Source organism: Molossus molossus, unplaced genomic scaffold (assembly GCF_014108415.1).
Source record: "Molossus molossus isolate mMolMol1 unplaced genomic scaffold, mMolMol1.p scaffold_m16_p_20, whole genome shotgun sequence".
In the NCBI taxonomy this organism is placed as follows: Eukaryota; Metazoa; Chordata; class Mammalia; order Chiroptera; family Molossidae; genus Molossus; species Molossus molossus.
Window position 1 is genome coordinate 36,929,382 of NW_023425356.1, and position 18,891 is coordinate 36,948,272.

General features: G+C 39.7%; 1 protein-coding gene across 3 annotated transcripts in view; it reads right to left on the bottom strand.

The window, feature by feature from the left end:
• LPGAT1 (lysophosphatidylglycerol acyltransferase 1) overlaps positions 1 to 17,527 on the bottom strand; it is a 78,644-nt gene extending 61,117 nt beyond the window's left edge. The window contains exon 1 of one of the 3 annotated variants that reach the window (XM_036272845.1): positions 17,268 to 17,527. In XM_036272845.1, the coding sequence (XP_036128738.1) occupies positions 17,268 to 17,505 (238 nt within the window). In that variant the 5' untranslated portion in view covers positions 17,506 to 17,527. The remainder of the gene's footprint in view (positions 1 to 17,267) is intronic. The other 2 variants (XM_036272846.1, XM_036272847.1) reach the window with 2 other exon arrangements.
• Positions 17,528 to 18,891: the final 1,364 nt, after the last annotated feature.

Sequence of the window (18,891 nt, forward strand, 5' to 3'; positions counted from 1 at the left end):
TAACTCAAAAGTCAGTTTTTAAAAATATATCATGCTACCTCTAATATCATACTCAATTTAGCAATATCTATTTTCTGTTAAAAATACATCTTTATATAAGGATCTTAGGCTTAAAATGGCTTTAAATGATTATTTCAATTTTATTTAAATAATTTTTATTGATTTTAGAGAGAGAAAGGGAAAGGGAGAGAGAGAGACATTAATGAGAGAGAACTTCAATTGGCCACCTCCTACATGCCCCTCACTGGGGATTGGGACCTTCATCTGGGCATGTGTCCTGACCAGGAATCTAACTGACGACCTTTTGGTAGATGGGTTGATACTCAATCACTGAGCCACATCAGCTGGGTGCAATTATTTTAATTTTAAAATAACTACCCAATTCAGTCTCTCATGTACAAAAATCAGTTATATCCCACCCACAAAAAAACAGCCTGCGACTCATTAAAAATGATACCTTTGCTCCTTATCCATGTAACCTATGTTTTATTCTATAAAATAAATGTAGCTGCTGCCAGTTAATTTTCATCTCTGCAAGGACCTCAAATTAACTTTTAAAAAAATGGAACCATTACATTAGGGGAAAATGTGCATATTGATCTCCATTTTCCAGAAAACTTTTTGCAGATCTATTTTGGACACATATTTCACAGTAAACTGAACTATTCCTTGAACCAGCCAGCAAATTAAAAACTGCCAAAAATCCTTTTGGTAGGAATTAGTCTAAACTACACTCTCTAACACAGTATTTTACAAATCAGTAACTTTGATAACTGGCAGTATGCAGTCAATAAACATTTGGCTGATCACACAAGATACTCCTACAACTAATGTCCTGTTTTCTTGAGAAAGCAAATAGTAAATATTGTTACTGTTAATATTGTTAATAACAATACTTCTAAGACAACTCCTAGTGAAACACTTAACTAGAAAGCATTTCATCAACATATAGACAGGTAGGGGTCATTTAATCAAATTATGAATATTAATTATTAAAAAACACTATTCTCAGTGAACATTTTAAAATCCAAGATGAAGTTAAATTAGGATTTCTGATTCATGAATTAATTATTATTAAAGTCATAATACATAACAAAAAGGATCATGACTTTTTAAAGAATTAAAATGCAACAAAATATACTTAACACTCAAAAAGTATTACAACACTACAGTAATAAAGACAGTGTAGTACTGGCACAAGGAGAGACATATACAATCAATAAACAGAATTGAGTCCAGAAATAAACCCATACAGCCAACTGATTTTCATCAAGGGTACCAAAATCATTCAATGTGGAAAGAACAGTTTTTTTCAATAAACTATGCTAAGTCAAATGGATATTCACATATAAAAAAGGAAGTTTGGACCCCTACCTTACACCAGAGAGAAAAATTAACCCAAAATGGATCAAAGACCTAAATATAAAAACTAAACTCTTAAAAGAAAACATAGGTGTAAATCTTCATAACCTTGGATTAGGCTATGGTTTCTTAGATGTGACATCAAAAGCACAAGCAACCAAAGAAAAAATAGATAGGGTATAGTATGCAGAATACAGAAAGAATCTTATAATTCATTAATAAAAAGACAAACTTCCTGCCCTGGCTGGTGTGGGTCAGTTGGCTGAGCATTGTCCCATGCACCAAGAGGTTGCTGGTTCAATTTCTGGGCAGGGCATAAGCCTGGATTACAGGTTCAATCTCCAGTAGGAGGTACGGAGGAGGCAGCCAATGGATGTTTCTCTCTCATGGATGTTTCTCTCTCTATCTCTCTTCCTCTCTTTCTCTAAAACAAATAAAAACATTAAAAAAAAAAAAAAAACATTTAAAAATGAGCAAAGGATTTGAACAGACATTTCTCCAAAGACATACAAATGGCAAATAAGCACATGAAAAGATGCTCAGCATCATTAGTCATTAAGAAAATGCAAATATAAACCTCAATGAGCTATCACTCACTTCCTTAGGATGGCCAAATTAAAACAAAACAAAACAACAAAAACCCAGAATACAGTAATTATTATGAAGATGTAGAGAAATTGGAACTCTTCTACATTGCTGGTGGGAAGGCACAATGGGACAGCTGCTATGGAAAACAGTTTGGCAGCTCCTCAAACAGTTAAACGTAGAATTATAATATGACCCAGCAATTTGACTCCTAGGTCCAAGAGAATTGACAACATATATTAAGCCCTGTTCAGTCTGACTCAGAGGTCAGAGTGTCAGCCCTCAGACCGAAGGGTTGCCAGTTCGATTCCCGGTCAAGGGCACATATCTGGGTTGCAAGTTTGATCCCTGGCCCAGGTCAGGGTCATGTAGCAGGCAACCAATCAATGTGTCTCTCTCGCATCGATGTTTCTATCTCTCTCCCCCCCCTCCCCCCCTTCCCCTCTATCTAAAAATCAATAGGAAAACATACTTGAGTGAGGATTAACAAAACAAAAACAAAAAAAACCCCATATATGTTCACAAAGAAACTTAAATATGAATGTTCACAGAAGCATTTTTTTTTCATTTTTTTTTATCCTCACCCAAGGACATTTTTTCATTTTTTGTTCAGATAGAACAGGAGGGAGACAGAGGAGGTGAGAGAGAGAGAGAAACATCGACGTGAAAGGGACACATCGAGTGGTTGCCACCCGCATGACCCAACCAGGGTCAGGGACAAACTGCAACCGAGGTACATGCCCTTAGCGGGAATCAAACCCGGGTCTCTCTGGACCACAGGCCAATGCTCTAACCGCTGAGCCAAACCGGCCAGGGCTAGAAACTTCTTGATATATTTAAATGTACAGACATTTTCCCTTAAAGTGTCAAATAATGCAAAATTCTAATTAATACCATATGTAAAATGTGTTTTATAAATGAGTCATAATGCTTCGTAAAGTTTAATGAGTAAAAAAAGGTTTAGGAAAGGTGATTTGCTATCAAAACTTGATCAGATCTATTAAAAACCTTAAGAAAAAAATATAACCTCATAACTAAAATTTAGCCATGCTTTTTACAATACTATTTTTATATTATCTGTACTATAATTTAAAGAAACAGGCATCAAGTAGACTTGCTTTATTTTCATATTTAAAAATATAAAAAGCAAAGAGAAATAGTAAATTTTAGTAACATAGATTTTACATAATTATATTCATAAGAAGAAATGAGACATTCTACTACTTAATGAGTGCACCAACTGTAGGAACCATTTCACTAAGTTAGTAATATGTCACATGAAACTTTAAAACCCTGTGACCACAGCTTTTACTAACGGTACTTCATTTTTAGTTCCCATCACATGTCTCTGCTACATGAAATCAGCAGTCAAGGTCACTAGCAAATTTTCAGTTTGTTTGTTTTTCAATCCTTACCCAAGGATATGTTTTCATTGATTTTTGAGAGAGAGGAAGGGAGAGGGAGAGGAAGAGGGAAAGGGAGAGGGAGAGAAAGAAACATCGATGTGAGAAACATCGATTGGTTGCCTCCTGTACACACCCTGACCTGAGATTGAACCTGCAACCTGTGTCCTGACTGGGAATCGAACCCACCACCTTTTGATATACAGGATGATACTCCAACCAATCCACATGGGCCAGAGCAAACTTACAGTTTTTAATGTTAGAACTCATTAGTGTATAGGCCCTAAGACTTATAAATGCAAAACTATCATATGTCTAACAGAAATAGACTAGTAATTATTATTGAAGGTTTTGTTTGTTTGTTTGTTTTTAAATATGCCTTTATTGATTTTTTAAAGAGAGAGGAAGGGAGAAAGAGATAGAAACATTGACATGAGAAACATCCATCAGCTGCCTCCAGCACACCCCCTACTGGGGATCAAGCCTGAAACCTGGGCATGTGCCCTGACCGGGAATCAAACCAGGACCTCTCAGTCCATGGGAGGACGCTCAATCCACTGAGTCACACTGGCCGAGCAAGGTTTGTGGGGTTTTTTGTTGCTCTTTTTTTTTTAAATGAGTATCACCTGAGCTTCTGGGGTCTAAGCAGGTGATGTAAATGAGCAGGGTAGGCCCAAAGTAAGACAAGGAAGGGGTGGGATCTTTGGTGAACTGGTGAGCACAGGCCTCGTAAAATGGAGGCAGCTATCATTTAGCTCCCGCAAACTGCTATAGACAGAAATGAGGGTCCAGCATGGCCAGATTTCTAAACTGTTTTTTTTTTTGTTTTGGTTTTTTTTTATCCTCACCCGAGGACATTTTTCCATTTTTTGTTCAGATAGAGCGGGAGGGAGAGGAAGAGAGAGAGAGAGAAACATCAATGTGAAGGGACACATCGAGTGGCTGCCACCCACACAACCAACCAGGGCCCGGGACAAACTGCAACCGAGGTACGCGCCCTTAGTGGGAACTGAACCCGGGTCTCTCTGTACCGAAGGCCAACGCTCCAACCACTGAACCAAACCGGCCAGGGCTCTAAACTGTTTTTAATGTTTTGTGAAATCTCCCTAATTTTGAAATGTCAGCAACTAATAAAAAAAAAAAAAGGCTGGTATAGTACAAAGGCCAAATAAAGCACATCAGCTGGTGAAGATGCCCACTAGTTTGCAAACTGTGAAAAGAAACTGTTAAAACTAGTTTATAACAAATATAAGTATACTATAAGTATATTACATTTAATACATAATTATTTTATATATAAAAATACATATTCTATATATACTTAATATATATAATATACAATAAATATATTTATCAAAGTGTGGGGGGCACTGCTCATCCTTAAAGTTTTCAAGGTGATCCACAGACCAGACCCTAGAGAGTAATAATGTCAGATCATCCATGTGCCTCACTGAAGTATCAAAGGTAACTCACTTCCTCCATTCATTTTCTACTGTACTCAAGTGGAAATCAGAGTGGATGTCGTAACTAATAGTCCAAGAGTCAAAACAGTTTGGGAACCACTGGGAGGGGAAAAAAAATTAGAAGGTTATTTCTTACTTTTGGACAGACCTTAAAGGAAATTAATTAGGAGGTAAAATTGGTCTCCATTTTATACTAATCAACTATTAGTACAGTAGAATGGTGACAGAGAGTCCAAATTATAATAACATAGCTGAATAAAAATCTCGTGCTGCACTTTCTGCTATGACCCTCGTATAGACACGAATCTTCCTGGAAAATACGCATAGCAACAGGAGAAAGAGAGAAAAAACTCACAAAACTCTTTTCTGAAAACCAAGGAGAAAAACAAAAATATAAAAACTCCAAAACACATAAGATCAGGGCTGAGATCAAACAAGGCTGATATCAGACAGAATCTAAGTGGAGCATGGAGAGCAGAGAGAGAGGGTAGGTGTGGCATGTGAGGAGGAGAGCCCAGCAGTGGCAGATCTCAGAAAGCAACAGCAGAAATGCACTTCCCTAAGGAGAGGGGTTTACATTAGCATGCTGGGCTATTTCCCTCCAGTATCAACTGGTAATACAGGAGTGGGAAGTCCAGGATTGCTGACAAAAAACCTCCCAGACTCAGTTTGGAGGGGCAGAGGATTTGTGGCAACAGAGAGAAAAACACTCAAGCACCATATGTAAAAAAAGACTGTCTGGGGCAAAAATCTGGCAATATATCCATCTGTCCTACAAATAACTGAGGAAAGTCCAATTCATTTAATTACAGGGAATAAAAAGGTAGCTGGCACAGCACTAATTTGGAGATACTATAAGAAATATGGTAGAAATAAGCAGCATAATGTACCAAGTGTCAAAGGATGATCACTAGAAAAACATTACAGTGAAGAAGATAAAAATTATAACTAAATATTCTTGCATGAATCTGGGAAAATCAATGAAGTCACCACCACAATGAAGATCACAAAGCATAAGAACTCAAGGAAGAACTGTCTAGACAACAGCAATAGGGAAAGAGGAACTGACAGAACTTAAAAAAGAAACAGAAGAATAATCAAACCATAAGAGAAACAAAGAGGAGGCAGAAAGAAGAGAAGAGTCACTGCAGAAGACAGAGTAACAGAGTAAGAGACATTAAAGATAAACATTTAAAAGGATTAAAGGGAAAACAAAAGGATATCCAACAGAGATATATTTAGGGTCACAAAAACAGAAAATGTAAATAAATATTTAAAGATGAAATTAAATAAAACTTCCCTGAAATAAAAATAGATTTGAATCTACAAATTAAAAGGGCACACATGTGCCAGCATATCCTACATCAATAAATCCTAGTAAAGTCACTAAATATTAGAGGAAAAGAGAAAATCCTTTAGGTAGATAGGCAAAAAAAGATCAAATCATTAGTAATAGGAAGAAAATTCAAGCTGGCTTCGCACATCTTGACACATTTAATGCCAGGAGACATTTGTACAACACCTATAAGAAAGAAAGAGTGAGAATGATTTTATTACTTGCTAAGCTGTCCTTTGAGTATAAAGCAATTAAGTGATGTTCTGAAAACGTCGTAAGAATAATATTCCTATGTTGTTCACACGATTCCTTATTGAGAAACTACTAGAGGATAAACTTTAGCCAACCAAAGGATGACTGGGAAAACCTTCAGCAAATATGCTTGGGTGAGCACTACATATATTTAATGAAGAATTAAGACTAAAACAGAAGGAGATAAGGGTAATAAAACAAATATTATAGGCCATAATAAAACATGAATGCAAATAACAAAAACTGGAAGGAGGGAGAAAGTGATCAGGAAGAATACTAAGCTTACTAATTACCTTGATGTAACAGCTGAGAGTAAATGGATAGCCTTAAAGCTCACAAAGCAAGTAGCAGAAGTATAAGCACACATAATAATACAAATGTAAATATTATTGTGAATAAATACTGTTGACTAGTGACTAAAACTGGGTGATGGAGAAACAACAGGAGAGAAGAGAAGATTTAAAAAGAGTTTCACCTGTGTTCATCAAAAGACAATAGTTACTATCAATGGACCAAGGCTATCAAGTAACTAAGAAGACAAATATATAAGCCTTACTAAATATCAGAAAAATAAAAATGCAAAGAAAAACAGACTACACAGTGAAAGACTTAAATTTAAATATATTTAAAAAAAAACAGAAAACAAAATAAAACACAATTATAGAGCACTGACAAAACATATCTGACATCAATAAATGTAAATGGATTCAACTTATATTAAAAGATTTTCAGATCAACTCAGAAAGCAAAACCTAACTCCATGTTGATTATTAAAGACACATCTAAAAGACACTACAAAGAAAGAAAACTACAGACCAATATACCTGATGAACATAGATGCCAAAATCCTGAACAAAATACTAGCAAATCAAATCCAGCAATACATCCAAAAAATTATTCACCATGACCAAGTGGGATTCATCCCAGGGATGCAAGGCTGGTACAATATTCACAAATCAATAAATGTGATACACCACATAAACAAAATGAAAGATAAAAATCATATGATCATATCAATAGATGCTGAAAAAGCATTCGACAAAATCCAGCACCCATTTCTGATAAAAATGCTCAGCAATGTGAGAATAGAGGGATCATATCTCAACATAATAAAGGCCATATATGAAAGACCTACAGCCAACATCATACTCAATGGGCAAAAATTAAAAGCATTTCCCTTAAGAACAGGAACAAGGCAAGGATGCCTGCCCACTTTCGCCACTCTTATTTAACATAGTATTGGAAGTCTTAGCCACAACAATCAGACGGGAGGAAAAAATAAAAGGGATCCAAATGGGAAAGGAGGAAGTGAAACTGTCATTATTTGCAGATGACATGATACTATACGTAGAAAATCCCAAAGAGTCCATCAAAAATTTACTAGACTTAATAAATGAATTTGGCAAAGTAGCAGGATACAAAATTAATGTCAAGAAATCGATGGTGTTCTTATACACCAATGATGAACTCATAGAAAGAGAAACTAAAAAAAAACATACCATTTACCACCACAGCAAAAAAATTAAGATACCTAGGAATAAACTTAACCAAAGAAATAAAGGAAACTACAGGTTTCACAGAAAACTACAGGTCATTGAAAAAAGAAATAGAGGAAGATATAAAAAAGTGGAAGCACATACCTTGTTCATGGATTGGAAGAATTAACATCATTAAAATGTCCATACTACCCAAAGCAATCTATAGATTCAATGCAATCCCCATCAAAATACCAATGACATACTTCACAGAACTAGAACAAATACTTCAAAAGTCCATATGGAACCAAAAAAGACCTCGAATAGCCACAGCAATCTTGAAAAAGAAGAACAAAGTTGGAGGGATCACATTACCAGATTTCAGGTTATACTACAAAGCCACTGCAATCAAAACAGCCGGGTACTGGCACAAGAACAGACATATAGACCAGCGGAACAGAACAGAAAACCCAGAAATGGACCCAAGGTGATATGCTCAGTTAATATTTGACATAGGTGGCAAGAGCATATAGTGGAGTACAGACAGCCTCTTTAATAAATGGTGTTCGGAAAATTGAACAGCTACATGCAAAAAAATGAAACTAGACCATCAACTTACACCATACACAAGAATACACTCAAAATGGATAAAAGACTTAAATGTGACTCATGAATCCATAAAAATCCTAGAAGAAAATGTAGGCAACAAAATTTCAGACATTATACGCAGCAAATTTCACGGATACATCACCTAAGACAACAGAAACAAAGGAGAAAATGAACACATGGGACTACATCAAACTCAAAAGCTTCTGCACAGCAAAAGATACAATCATCAAAATGGAAAGGCAACCCACTCTATGGGAGAACATAGTTGCCAATGATATATCAGATAAGGGGTTAATTTCCAGAATATATAGAGAGTGCTCATACAACTCAACAAAAGGAAGACAGAGAACCCAATGAAAAAATGGGCAGAGGAACTAAATAGACACCTCTCCAAACAGGACATACAAATGGCTAAGAGACATATGAAGAAATGCTCAACATCACTAATCATCAGAGAGATGCAAATTAAAACAACAATGAGCCCTGGCTGATTTGGCTCTGGAGAGACCCGGTTCAGTTCCCACTAAGGGCACGGACCTCGGTTGCAGTTTGTCCCCGGCCCTGATTGGGTCATGTGAGTAGCAACCACTCGATGTGTCCCTTTCACATCGATGTTTCTCTCTCTCTCCCTCCCACTCTATCTGAACAAAATATCAAAAAATGTCCTCAAGTAAGGATAAAAAAATAAAAAAACCTTTTAAAAAAACAAACAACAATGAGGTATCACCTCACACCTGTCAGAATGGCCGCCATCAACAAATCATCAAACAACAAGTGTTGACAAGGGTGTGGAAAAAAGGGGACTCTAGTACACTGCTGGTGGGAATGAAGACTGGTGCAGCCACTATGGAAAACAATATGGCGTTTCCTCAAAAAATTAAAAATTGAACTGCCATTTGACCCAGTGATCCCACTTCTAGGAATATACCCCAAGAAGCCTGAATCACCAATCAGAAAGAATATATGTACCCTTATGTTCATAGCAGCACTATTTACAATAGCTAAGACCTGGAAACAGCCCAAATGTCCATCAGTGGACAAATGGATAAAAAAGATATACACAATGGAGTACTGTGCAGCTGTAAGAAAGAAAGATCTCTTATCCTTTGAGATGACATGGAAGGACCTGGAAAGTATTATCCTAAGTGAAATAAGCCAAGCAGAGAAAGACAAATATCACATGATCTCACTTATTTGTGGAATATAATGAACATAACAGTCTGAGGAATGGGGTAGTCTCAGAGATGTGGAAGTGGGGTACAGACTGACAATCCCTAAAGAGGGGGAGAGATAAACCACAGAACTTATATGCATGTATGTATGAACAATGGACATGGACGATAAAGGTGGGGACAGGGTGGGGAGGGAGAGGAAGGGGGGAATAGGTGGGGGGAAAAGGAGAAACATCTGTAACAAAAATAAATAAATTAATAATTAAAATAAATAAATAAATAAAGACACATCGAAAGCCAAGTCATTTAAAACGTTCAAAAACAAAAGGATGGACAAAGATATACTAGGCAAATGTGAACAAAAAGAAAGTGGGAATTGTTTCACCCAGCTCTGTCTGAACCAAGAATCTGAGGTCTTGCGCACTACAAATACTGCTTCATATGCTTCTTTAATAGTGCACGTGGGCATGTGTGCCTGAATGAATATATATTTCCAAAAGAAAAGTATCTAAAATAAATTACTCAATTACATTTGATCTTTGAAATAAGACCATTTATCAAATCTGAAGTATCACCAGACTGCTGAGTTTAAAGAATTTAGTAATATTTACCTTTAATGGTATACTTTCCATATAAAAATCAAAACACTGTAATGAAAACTCCTCAGCCGAATTTATGTCAAGATCAATTTTCAACCTAACATCATACAGTATACTCCTCACTCTGATGAATCTACTGTCAAGTACCCCAAAATTCAAATTCCAGTTGAACTGTTGTTCTCTCTAAAAGTAGCGACTTAAGGGAAGTAGTATTTTTATCACTTACAGTATACTCAAAATACTTCCATTGAAGCAACAACTCTTTAACCTCTTGCGGAAATCCATGTTGTTTTCAGGTGTTAAAGAGTTGTAGCTCTGGAAAGAGATTTCGTGCCTCAGAAACAAAGGGCAGTAAAAATCAAGAAAAACTCTAGGAATATCATATAAAGATCAATAATTGCTCTTTAAATACAAAAATAAACCCGTGACAATTCAGTTAATGCTTAAGGGGAAGTAACTGTGAAATCTCTGTGTTTCAATTTCAACATCAATAAAAAAAGGAGGGGGGATAATAAGAGAACCAACCAGTTAAGAGTGTTCTGAACATTAAATGACTGAAACACTCAGAACACTACTTGGCTTATATTTCAATAAATGTTAGCTAGTATTATCACCACAAAGATATAAATTTCAAACTGACACATTATTCAAGTCTTTTAAATCTATTATAATTATGATAGAGTTAGCCCCACAGAGAAATAGTTCCTTAGTGGAAAAAAAATTATACGTAGTTCCTTCCCTAAATGTCCTATGCCCTCTCTGCTACCACCTATCACTGATGGGAGATCAGCCCTTTCTCTTTTATCCCACGGTACATCCCCATGAGAGCATGATACCAGGATGCTTTTGTTGTTGGTGCACTGTCTTCCCCACCAAGGCTGCTGTGAACTCCTTAAAGTCAGTGATTATGTCTTGTGCATCTCAGCATCTCCAGGGCACCTGTTCCCACCCATAACAGAAGCTCAATAAAGGTGTGTTAAATTAACAAATGTGGTACTATAGGATATGTATTTATATGTGTGTGAAAAACATGATCTAGTTTGGGATTTATATTTGTGGATTGCAATGACCTTGATATCAGACCTTTCAGGAAGGTTGGCAGCTAAAGCACCTCGGCTGGGCCCAAGAAAGGATATATCATTCAAGAAATACTTAGACACTATGCAGCACTCTGTGAGCATCAGGCAGCGAACTGGGCTGTAGGGTTATAAAGAAGACCACATCTCCAGTGGGCACAGAGCAGATTAAGAATCTCAACCCCACCAGTGAGTAAATATGTTAAAGCTAGATTAAGAGGTCTTGTCTGACTCCCAGAGTTGTCAATTACAGTGCTCTTTCCCCTAGAACAATACCTTTCAAATGCTGGCAGGATCCACAGTAAAAAAAACACATCCAGTAGCACTACCTAGTACAGATACACACATTTCTGATCTTTTCTATTTAACTCTATTGTATTTCACTTTTTATAAATGTTCATCTTGACACACTAAAATTGGTTTATGACTCAATCAAAGGTGGAAAAATACTGTTCTAGAAGATATTTTTAAAATTTCTCTAGAATTTCAAGGTCAGATATAATTCTTAATATTTTTTCTCACACAGTGAATTTGTATCCTGGTTAAAAAAAACAAAACAAAAAAAAACACTATCAAATAATCAACCCACAAAGACTAACACAGAGCCATGACAGCTGTCACTTGGGGAGTGGGAGGAAGCTAAACCTAATCTCCATCAGCTTTTCCTAAAACCACCAAGTAAATACCCACTCCAGGGGAAACAGCATTTGCTAAGCAAAAACAGTTTGGTGGCAAGTGCCCTAACCACCTCAGCTCAGCTCCCTTTCAGCTAGACTGTGGCCCAAAAGACTCCTATCCTATACAGAAATTCTGATGCTTCTATTTACAATGAATTATTTTTTTGAAACGATTTTGAGTAAGAGCCTTTAATTGAATGTGTTTGGACAGGGAACAATGAATTTATTAAAATATGTTAATGAGAATCAAAATACAGTGAACTATTAAAAATATCTCTCTCTGCCCTGGGTCGGTTTGGCTCAGTAGTTAGCACATAGGCCCGTGAACCAAAGAGTCGTGGGTTCGATTCCAGCCAAGGGCATATACCTCAGTTGTGGTTCATCCCTGGCCCTGGTTGGGGTCCTGTGGGAGGCAACCAATCAATGTGTCTCTCTCACATCGATGTTTCTCTCTATCTCTCCCCCTCTCCCTCCCTTCCACTCTGTCTAGAGATAAATGGAAAAAATATCCTTGGGTGAAGATTAAAAAAAAACAATTGCCCTGGCCGGTTTTGCTGTGGTTAGAGCACTGGCCTGCTCTAGACACCTGGGTCTAGGTTTGTCCCCGGCCCAGGTTGGGATCGTGTGGGTGGCAACCACTCGATGTGTCTCTCTCACATTGATGTTTCTCTCTCTCTCTCTCTCTTCCTCGCTCTCCCTCCCACTCTGTCTGAACAAAAAAATGGGAAAAAAAGGTCCTTGGGTGAGGATAAAAAAAAATCTCTCTCTGAAATTTTCCAATCTTCATTTAAGTTGGGGGAGGGGAAGTATACTGATTTATCACAGATCTGAACAAAGCATGCAGAAGTGGATCATTCACTAGGCTAGTATCTCTTTTGGTGTGCCCTTGAAATATTAGAGCAAAGGCAGCACACATGTTTTCCTCAACATGAGATGTTTCTACAGCACTTCCCACTAAAGGAAATGTGGTACCAACAAGCATCACTATTTAGTCTCAAGCTAGAGATGAACAAACAAACGCCAAGTACTCAGAGCTCTTTTAAGAGCTGTTTTCCTGCCCTGGCCAGTTTGGCTCAGCGGTTAGAGCGTCGGCCCACGGACCAGAGAGTCCCGGGTTTGGTTCCCGCTAAGGGCACGTACCTCGGTTGCAGTTTGTCCCTGGCCCTGGTTGGGTTGTGTGGGTGGCAACTACTCAATGTGTCTCTCTCACATTGATGTTTCTCTCTCTCTCTTCCTCCCACTCTACCTGAACAAAAAAATGGAAAAATGTCCTCGGGCTAGGATTAAAAAAAAAAAAAGAGCTGTTTTTCCCCTCACATCCTGGCCAGGTAGTTCAGTTGGTTAGTGTCGTTCCCATATGCCATGGTTGCAGGTTTGATCCCTGGTCAGGGCACATACAAGAAACAACCAATAAATGCATAAATAAGTGAAACAACAAATTGTCAATGTTTCTCTCTCTCTCTCTCTCTCACTCTTCCTCTCTCTCTGTCTAAAACAAAATAGCCCTGGCCGGGTGGCTCAGTTGGTTGAAGCATCGTCTGTACACCACAAGGTCTCAGGTTTGATTTCCGGTCAAGGCACATACCTAGGTTGCAGATTCAATCCCTGGTCAGGGCATGTACAGGAGGCAACTGATGGATGTTTCTCTCTCACATCAATGTTTTTCTCTCTCTTCCTCTTTCTCTAAAAATCAATAAAAACATTTAAAAAAGAAATAAAAATATATTTAAAGAAGAACTGTGTTCCCCTAACAAGATGTAAAGTCAGAAAACAGCAAAAAATCTAGAAAACCCCTCTCCATCTTTTGTGCCCATAGGCTCTCCTGCTCTGAGCATGCAAATTAAATACAAAAATGTTCATTCAAGTTCTTGGGCTTACTAGACTCATCATTTCCCATCTGAGAAGCATGTCTGAGTTTAGAGGACTCATTTTTGTGACATTTGCCTCAAATTAAAGACAATTTTTTTAAAAACCTTGAATAAATCTTCCTGTTTTTCCTAAAAGAAACCTATTTAAAACTATGTTTAGAAAAATATTATTTTATAAAGATAAAATGCATTTTTCCTAAGAAAAAGGAGAAAGTCATACTGACTATCAGCTCTGTCCAACAGAACTTTGTGTGATGATGGGAGTGTTCTATATCTGCACTGTCCAATACTGTAGCGACTAGCCATCTAGTACAGAACACTTGAAATGTAGTTGGTGTGACTAAGAAACTGAATTTAAAATTTTACTTCATTTTAATTAATTTAAATTTAAAAAGCCACATAGGCTAGAAACTACCATACAGGGCAGTGTAGGATTGAAAAGCAACGTAAGTCCTTGGCAGCAGAGCTGTGTAACTGACTTGTCTTAGACTGAATGCCACATTTTGAAAAAAGTATATTCTAAACCAATATTCACTTTTCAGCTTCCTAATTAATATTTAATTAATTCACATTTAAGATTTCCTCGGAAATGGTTTTTCAACAAAGTTTGGCAATTTTTATTCTAAACAATGAAGAGACTAAGCCTCCTGAGCAGAATTCCTTGGGCAATGTTCAATTTTCCATCTGTGAAACTTCAGTACAGAGAAAAGAAAAAAAAAAACCAACTTAAGCCCATCCCCCTCTTGATACAAAGGGAAGAAAGAAATGAAACACAAAAATTCATACAAAGGTTAATTTGACCTCCTGGACTAGCAATTTTCAACTGGTGTGCCACAAGAATTTTTAAAATATGCAATACCTGACTAGTCAGGAGCACTGACCTCTTTTCCCTTAGATTGTCAAATTAAAAAATGACAAGACCATCCGATGTGAATAAATAAAAATTATGCCTATTTTTTTGGTCAGATAGGCAAAAAATATTATATATTTTTTTGGTGTACTACAGAATTTTAGTAATTAGTCTATGTGTGCCATGAGATGAAAAAGGTTGAAAATCACTGTCCTCGATGATTTTATGGGTACATCTGCTCATCAATCCCTGCTTATGTTTGCTTCTTTTTTTTTTTTAATCCTCATCCGAGGACATTTTTCCATTTTTTTGTACAGAGTGGGAGGGAGAGAGAGGAAGAGAGAGAGAGAGGGAAACATCAATGTGAAGGGACACATCGAGTGGCTGCCACCCGCACGACCAACCAGGGCCGGGGACAAACTGCAACCGAGGTACATGCCCCTAGCGGGAACCGAACCCGGGCCTCTCCGGACCGCAGGTGGACGCTCTAACCGCTGAGCCAAACCGGTCAGGGCCTTATGTTTGCTTCTTTAGACCTAGTTGCAGCTTTCAATGAATGTCATTCCTACGTTTGATCTCTTAAGTGTGTTCTGTCATGATCAAACCATGACCAGACCCTCTAAAAGGATTCTACCTATCGAAAAACCATTTAAAATAAACACTAAAACATTCTATTCTTAAATGACATTAACTGATCAAACGGTCAAAATGCAATAGCCTGAAGAGAGAAGATGCTTCAGAGAGACCAAAATATGCAGATCATGTCAAGATCACTTTCCAAGGTAGCAAAAGAAACTGTGCAGTTCTATAGAAAGCAAGGAAGAGACACCCCAAGAAAATATGCTTAAAAATACACTGCAACCATGCTGTGGCCACAGGATAACTAACTCTAACTTCAAGCAGCACTTATAATTGCACTCTTTACAATCTCAAGGTCAACGCCAAATTAAGTTTTTTCAGCTTCTCATCATGCTAACATTTATACACAAATATACCACACACACAAGCACAAATATTTCAGTAATTGCATCATGTTTAAGTAGAATGAACCTCTGAAACATATCTAAAAACATTATCGGCTCATTTAAAAGAAGCAACTTAAGTATACTATACAAAGCCAATAGCACTACATAGGCTCTCTGAAGAAGCTCAAACTATATAGAGCAAAGCAATTCTAAAATAGCCGTGTAATTCAGGTAAATATTCAACACCACAGATGAGAGCTTCATTTTTTCTCTATCACCACTACTGCTACCATGAGGTCCTATAAAAGGACTAGAAGCTCACCTACTACATCCAAAAAGCATTAGGATCTCAACAAGACACATGACAAGGAAGCAATGCATACACAACCCAGGGGCTTCAGGTCTTCCAGAATAATAAATTGCATTGCCAGGAGGAGAAAAGGCTTCATCTGGGGCAACTGAGAGCACTCTGACCTAGCAAGAGTCTGTCAGACTCCACAAAGGCTGGGTGCTGTCAGTCCTTTTCTCATGTGTCTGGATAAAATCTGCAGGTGCAGCCTGGGCAGGAAAAGAGGGAGACAGAGAATTTAAAATGGGGAACTGCTATGCTGTTTGACCCTGAGAGTACCCTCCTCACTCTTCCAAGCTATAAACTACAGACTCCACTGACCACAGCATCTATACAGCGTGATCTCTAAGGAGCCTATCAGTTATAAAATTCTAAGATAAAAGCCTCAATGTCTAAGACACGTGCTAGAAACCTCACTGCTTTTTTCATCATCCTAATTCTTAGGGGAAGGGAAAGTCAAATAAATATAACACACAATCCAGAATTTTCATAGCATAGGTACAAGTTCTCAAAGCACATAAGGCTTCAAAACAGAAAATAAATACTACTTCTCATATAGTTCCCTAAAAGCCCAGTTTAGAGCAGCCTTACTCCTGCTTCCCAAAATGCAATTTAAAGGCCAAAAAAAAAAAAATGTACTTAGAGACACAGAAGATAAATTAGCTTAACATATATTAAACTTAATTTTTATACTTAATAAACAGATTTATGAGATAAAACAGATTCTAGTAAGCAAAAGAAACGTACAAACAGAAAAGAAAGTCATTTTTTGTTTGGCGTATAATGTTAGCAGTACAATACTACATTAAATTTCAAAAAATCTATATTAAGCTATCTCAGCACAAATACGGTTCATTTTTCTAAATGCCCAATGTTTATGAGCTAAATATCTTCCCTCTTCATTTTATAAGCCCTCAAGTTCTATATAACACACTCTCTAGGAGGGCTTTGCAGACCTGATTCACTAAATGTAATTCACCTAAGTAACTTATTACTGAAGGAATTTATCAATACACAATTATGAAATTATACTTCTGACAACATCCTTATTAATTGGGATTCTAAAGAAACACTCAATAGAATTGTTTTCCATCTATTTTTTTCAGCACTCAAAGCATAAAAGCAACGTCAACCCAAAGTATAATATATATTTAATCATGGCTCCTGAGCCAAGCATAACATTACGTATTCCTTCACACATTAAACAAAAGTGCTCTCATTCTTACCTGTATATCCAGCATACCATCCCCAAGAAGCCACCATGCCTAAAAGCCATTTATACATGATTCCTTCAATATACCAGAAGCGCTTACTGTCCAGCACTCGGAGGGGCTGAAGTACGATCAGATAGCAGATGTACGATGAAATTGCAACCAGGTTGTTGGCGACCATGAAGGCAAACCTCATTAGGGCTTTCACCAAGATCCAGCCCAGCCACGGAGCCTCTTCCAAAGTCACAGCCATTCTCACATTGGAGTCCGTCCTGCCTTTCTGCGGAGAGAGGAAAACTCATTTAAAAAGGGAAACGGAGTCAACACCTCTAAACAGTCACCACCGCAGAAATCGTCTCCAGCACCAAAATAAGAGAGCCTGGAGGGTCCAAGCCTTCCCGGTGTCGTGCCGCCGCGACCTCCCCGGGAAATTCCAGAGGGGGGCAGAGAGCGAGGGGGGAGGAGCCGCACAAGGTCAAGGGAGCTGCTCACAGAGGCACAGGGTATGTCATAATATATTTAGCCAAGGATACTGCCGTTCCCACCGACTGGCCGGCCGTCCCGGCGCCGCGTGCCCCGCGGTCTTCCGCTGGACTTGGCGGAAGACAAGCAGACCCACTTGCTCAGACACCCTCAGGGTCTCCAAGCTGAGGACACGAGTGGCCAGAGGGCTGAAACCCCTCGCTCAGACCCCCGATTCCGTGACGGGTGCCCCTCCACCAGCCCCGCACACTGATTCCGTCCTGCCACGGTCTCTCCGATGAGCATGCGGGGTTCCGCTAAAAATGTCCATTTGCGGAGAAGGGGGGTTTTGTTTTCCTTTTTAAGAAACAGGAGAGGGGCCTAGAAACGGGGCAGAAAGGTGAGAGGAAGGAGGTGGGAGATAAGAAGGCAGAAGGGGCGAAGGACGGGGGCAGGGGCAGGGGCCCGAAGGCAGAGGAGGCAGGGGAGGGGAACAGGGATGGAGGGACTCAGTCTCGGACCGCAGGGCCGGCCGCGGGGATGATGAGAGCAGCGGGGAGCAGAGGCGACGACTGCGCTCAGCCGGCGGGTGGAGCCCACGGCGAGTCCGCGGAGGAGGACGGGGTCGGGCGGCGGTCTCGGCCCGCGTGCTCGGCTCACCTCGGCGTGCGCGGCCGGCGGGCGCGGGGGCGCGGGGGCGAGCGGGGCCGGGAACCGGCGGCCCGGGGCGCGCGAATGCGCGGCGGCGGCGGCGGCGGCGTGTGTCCCCGGCCGAGGGGTCGCGGTCATGGACACGGCGGCGGCCGAGGCGCGGCGCGAGCGGGCGCCCTACTGCCCTCGCGGCTGCCTGCGGACAGAGGGACGGCGAGGACTCAGAGGCCGGACCTGTCACCGGGGCGGGTCCCGGAGAGGCGGGCGGACGCCCCGCGCTCCCGCCTCCTCCTCGGGGCCTACCGCGCCCTAGGTCCCTCATGCCGCCGCCGCCGCCTCCCCGGCCGCACGACGACGACACCCCCCCGGCCCCCGGCGCTTCCCCAGGCCCGGCGCCCCCGCAGCCCGGGGCCTGCGCCCGCCGAGCCGGAGTTTACCTCGGGCTGGCCGGGCCCCGGCCCGGGCTGCGGCAGCCAGGCGAGCCGGAAGAATGCATGGCCGGCGGCGCGGCCGGCGGAAGGAGGCG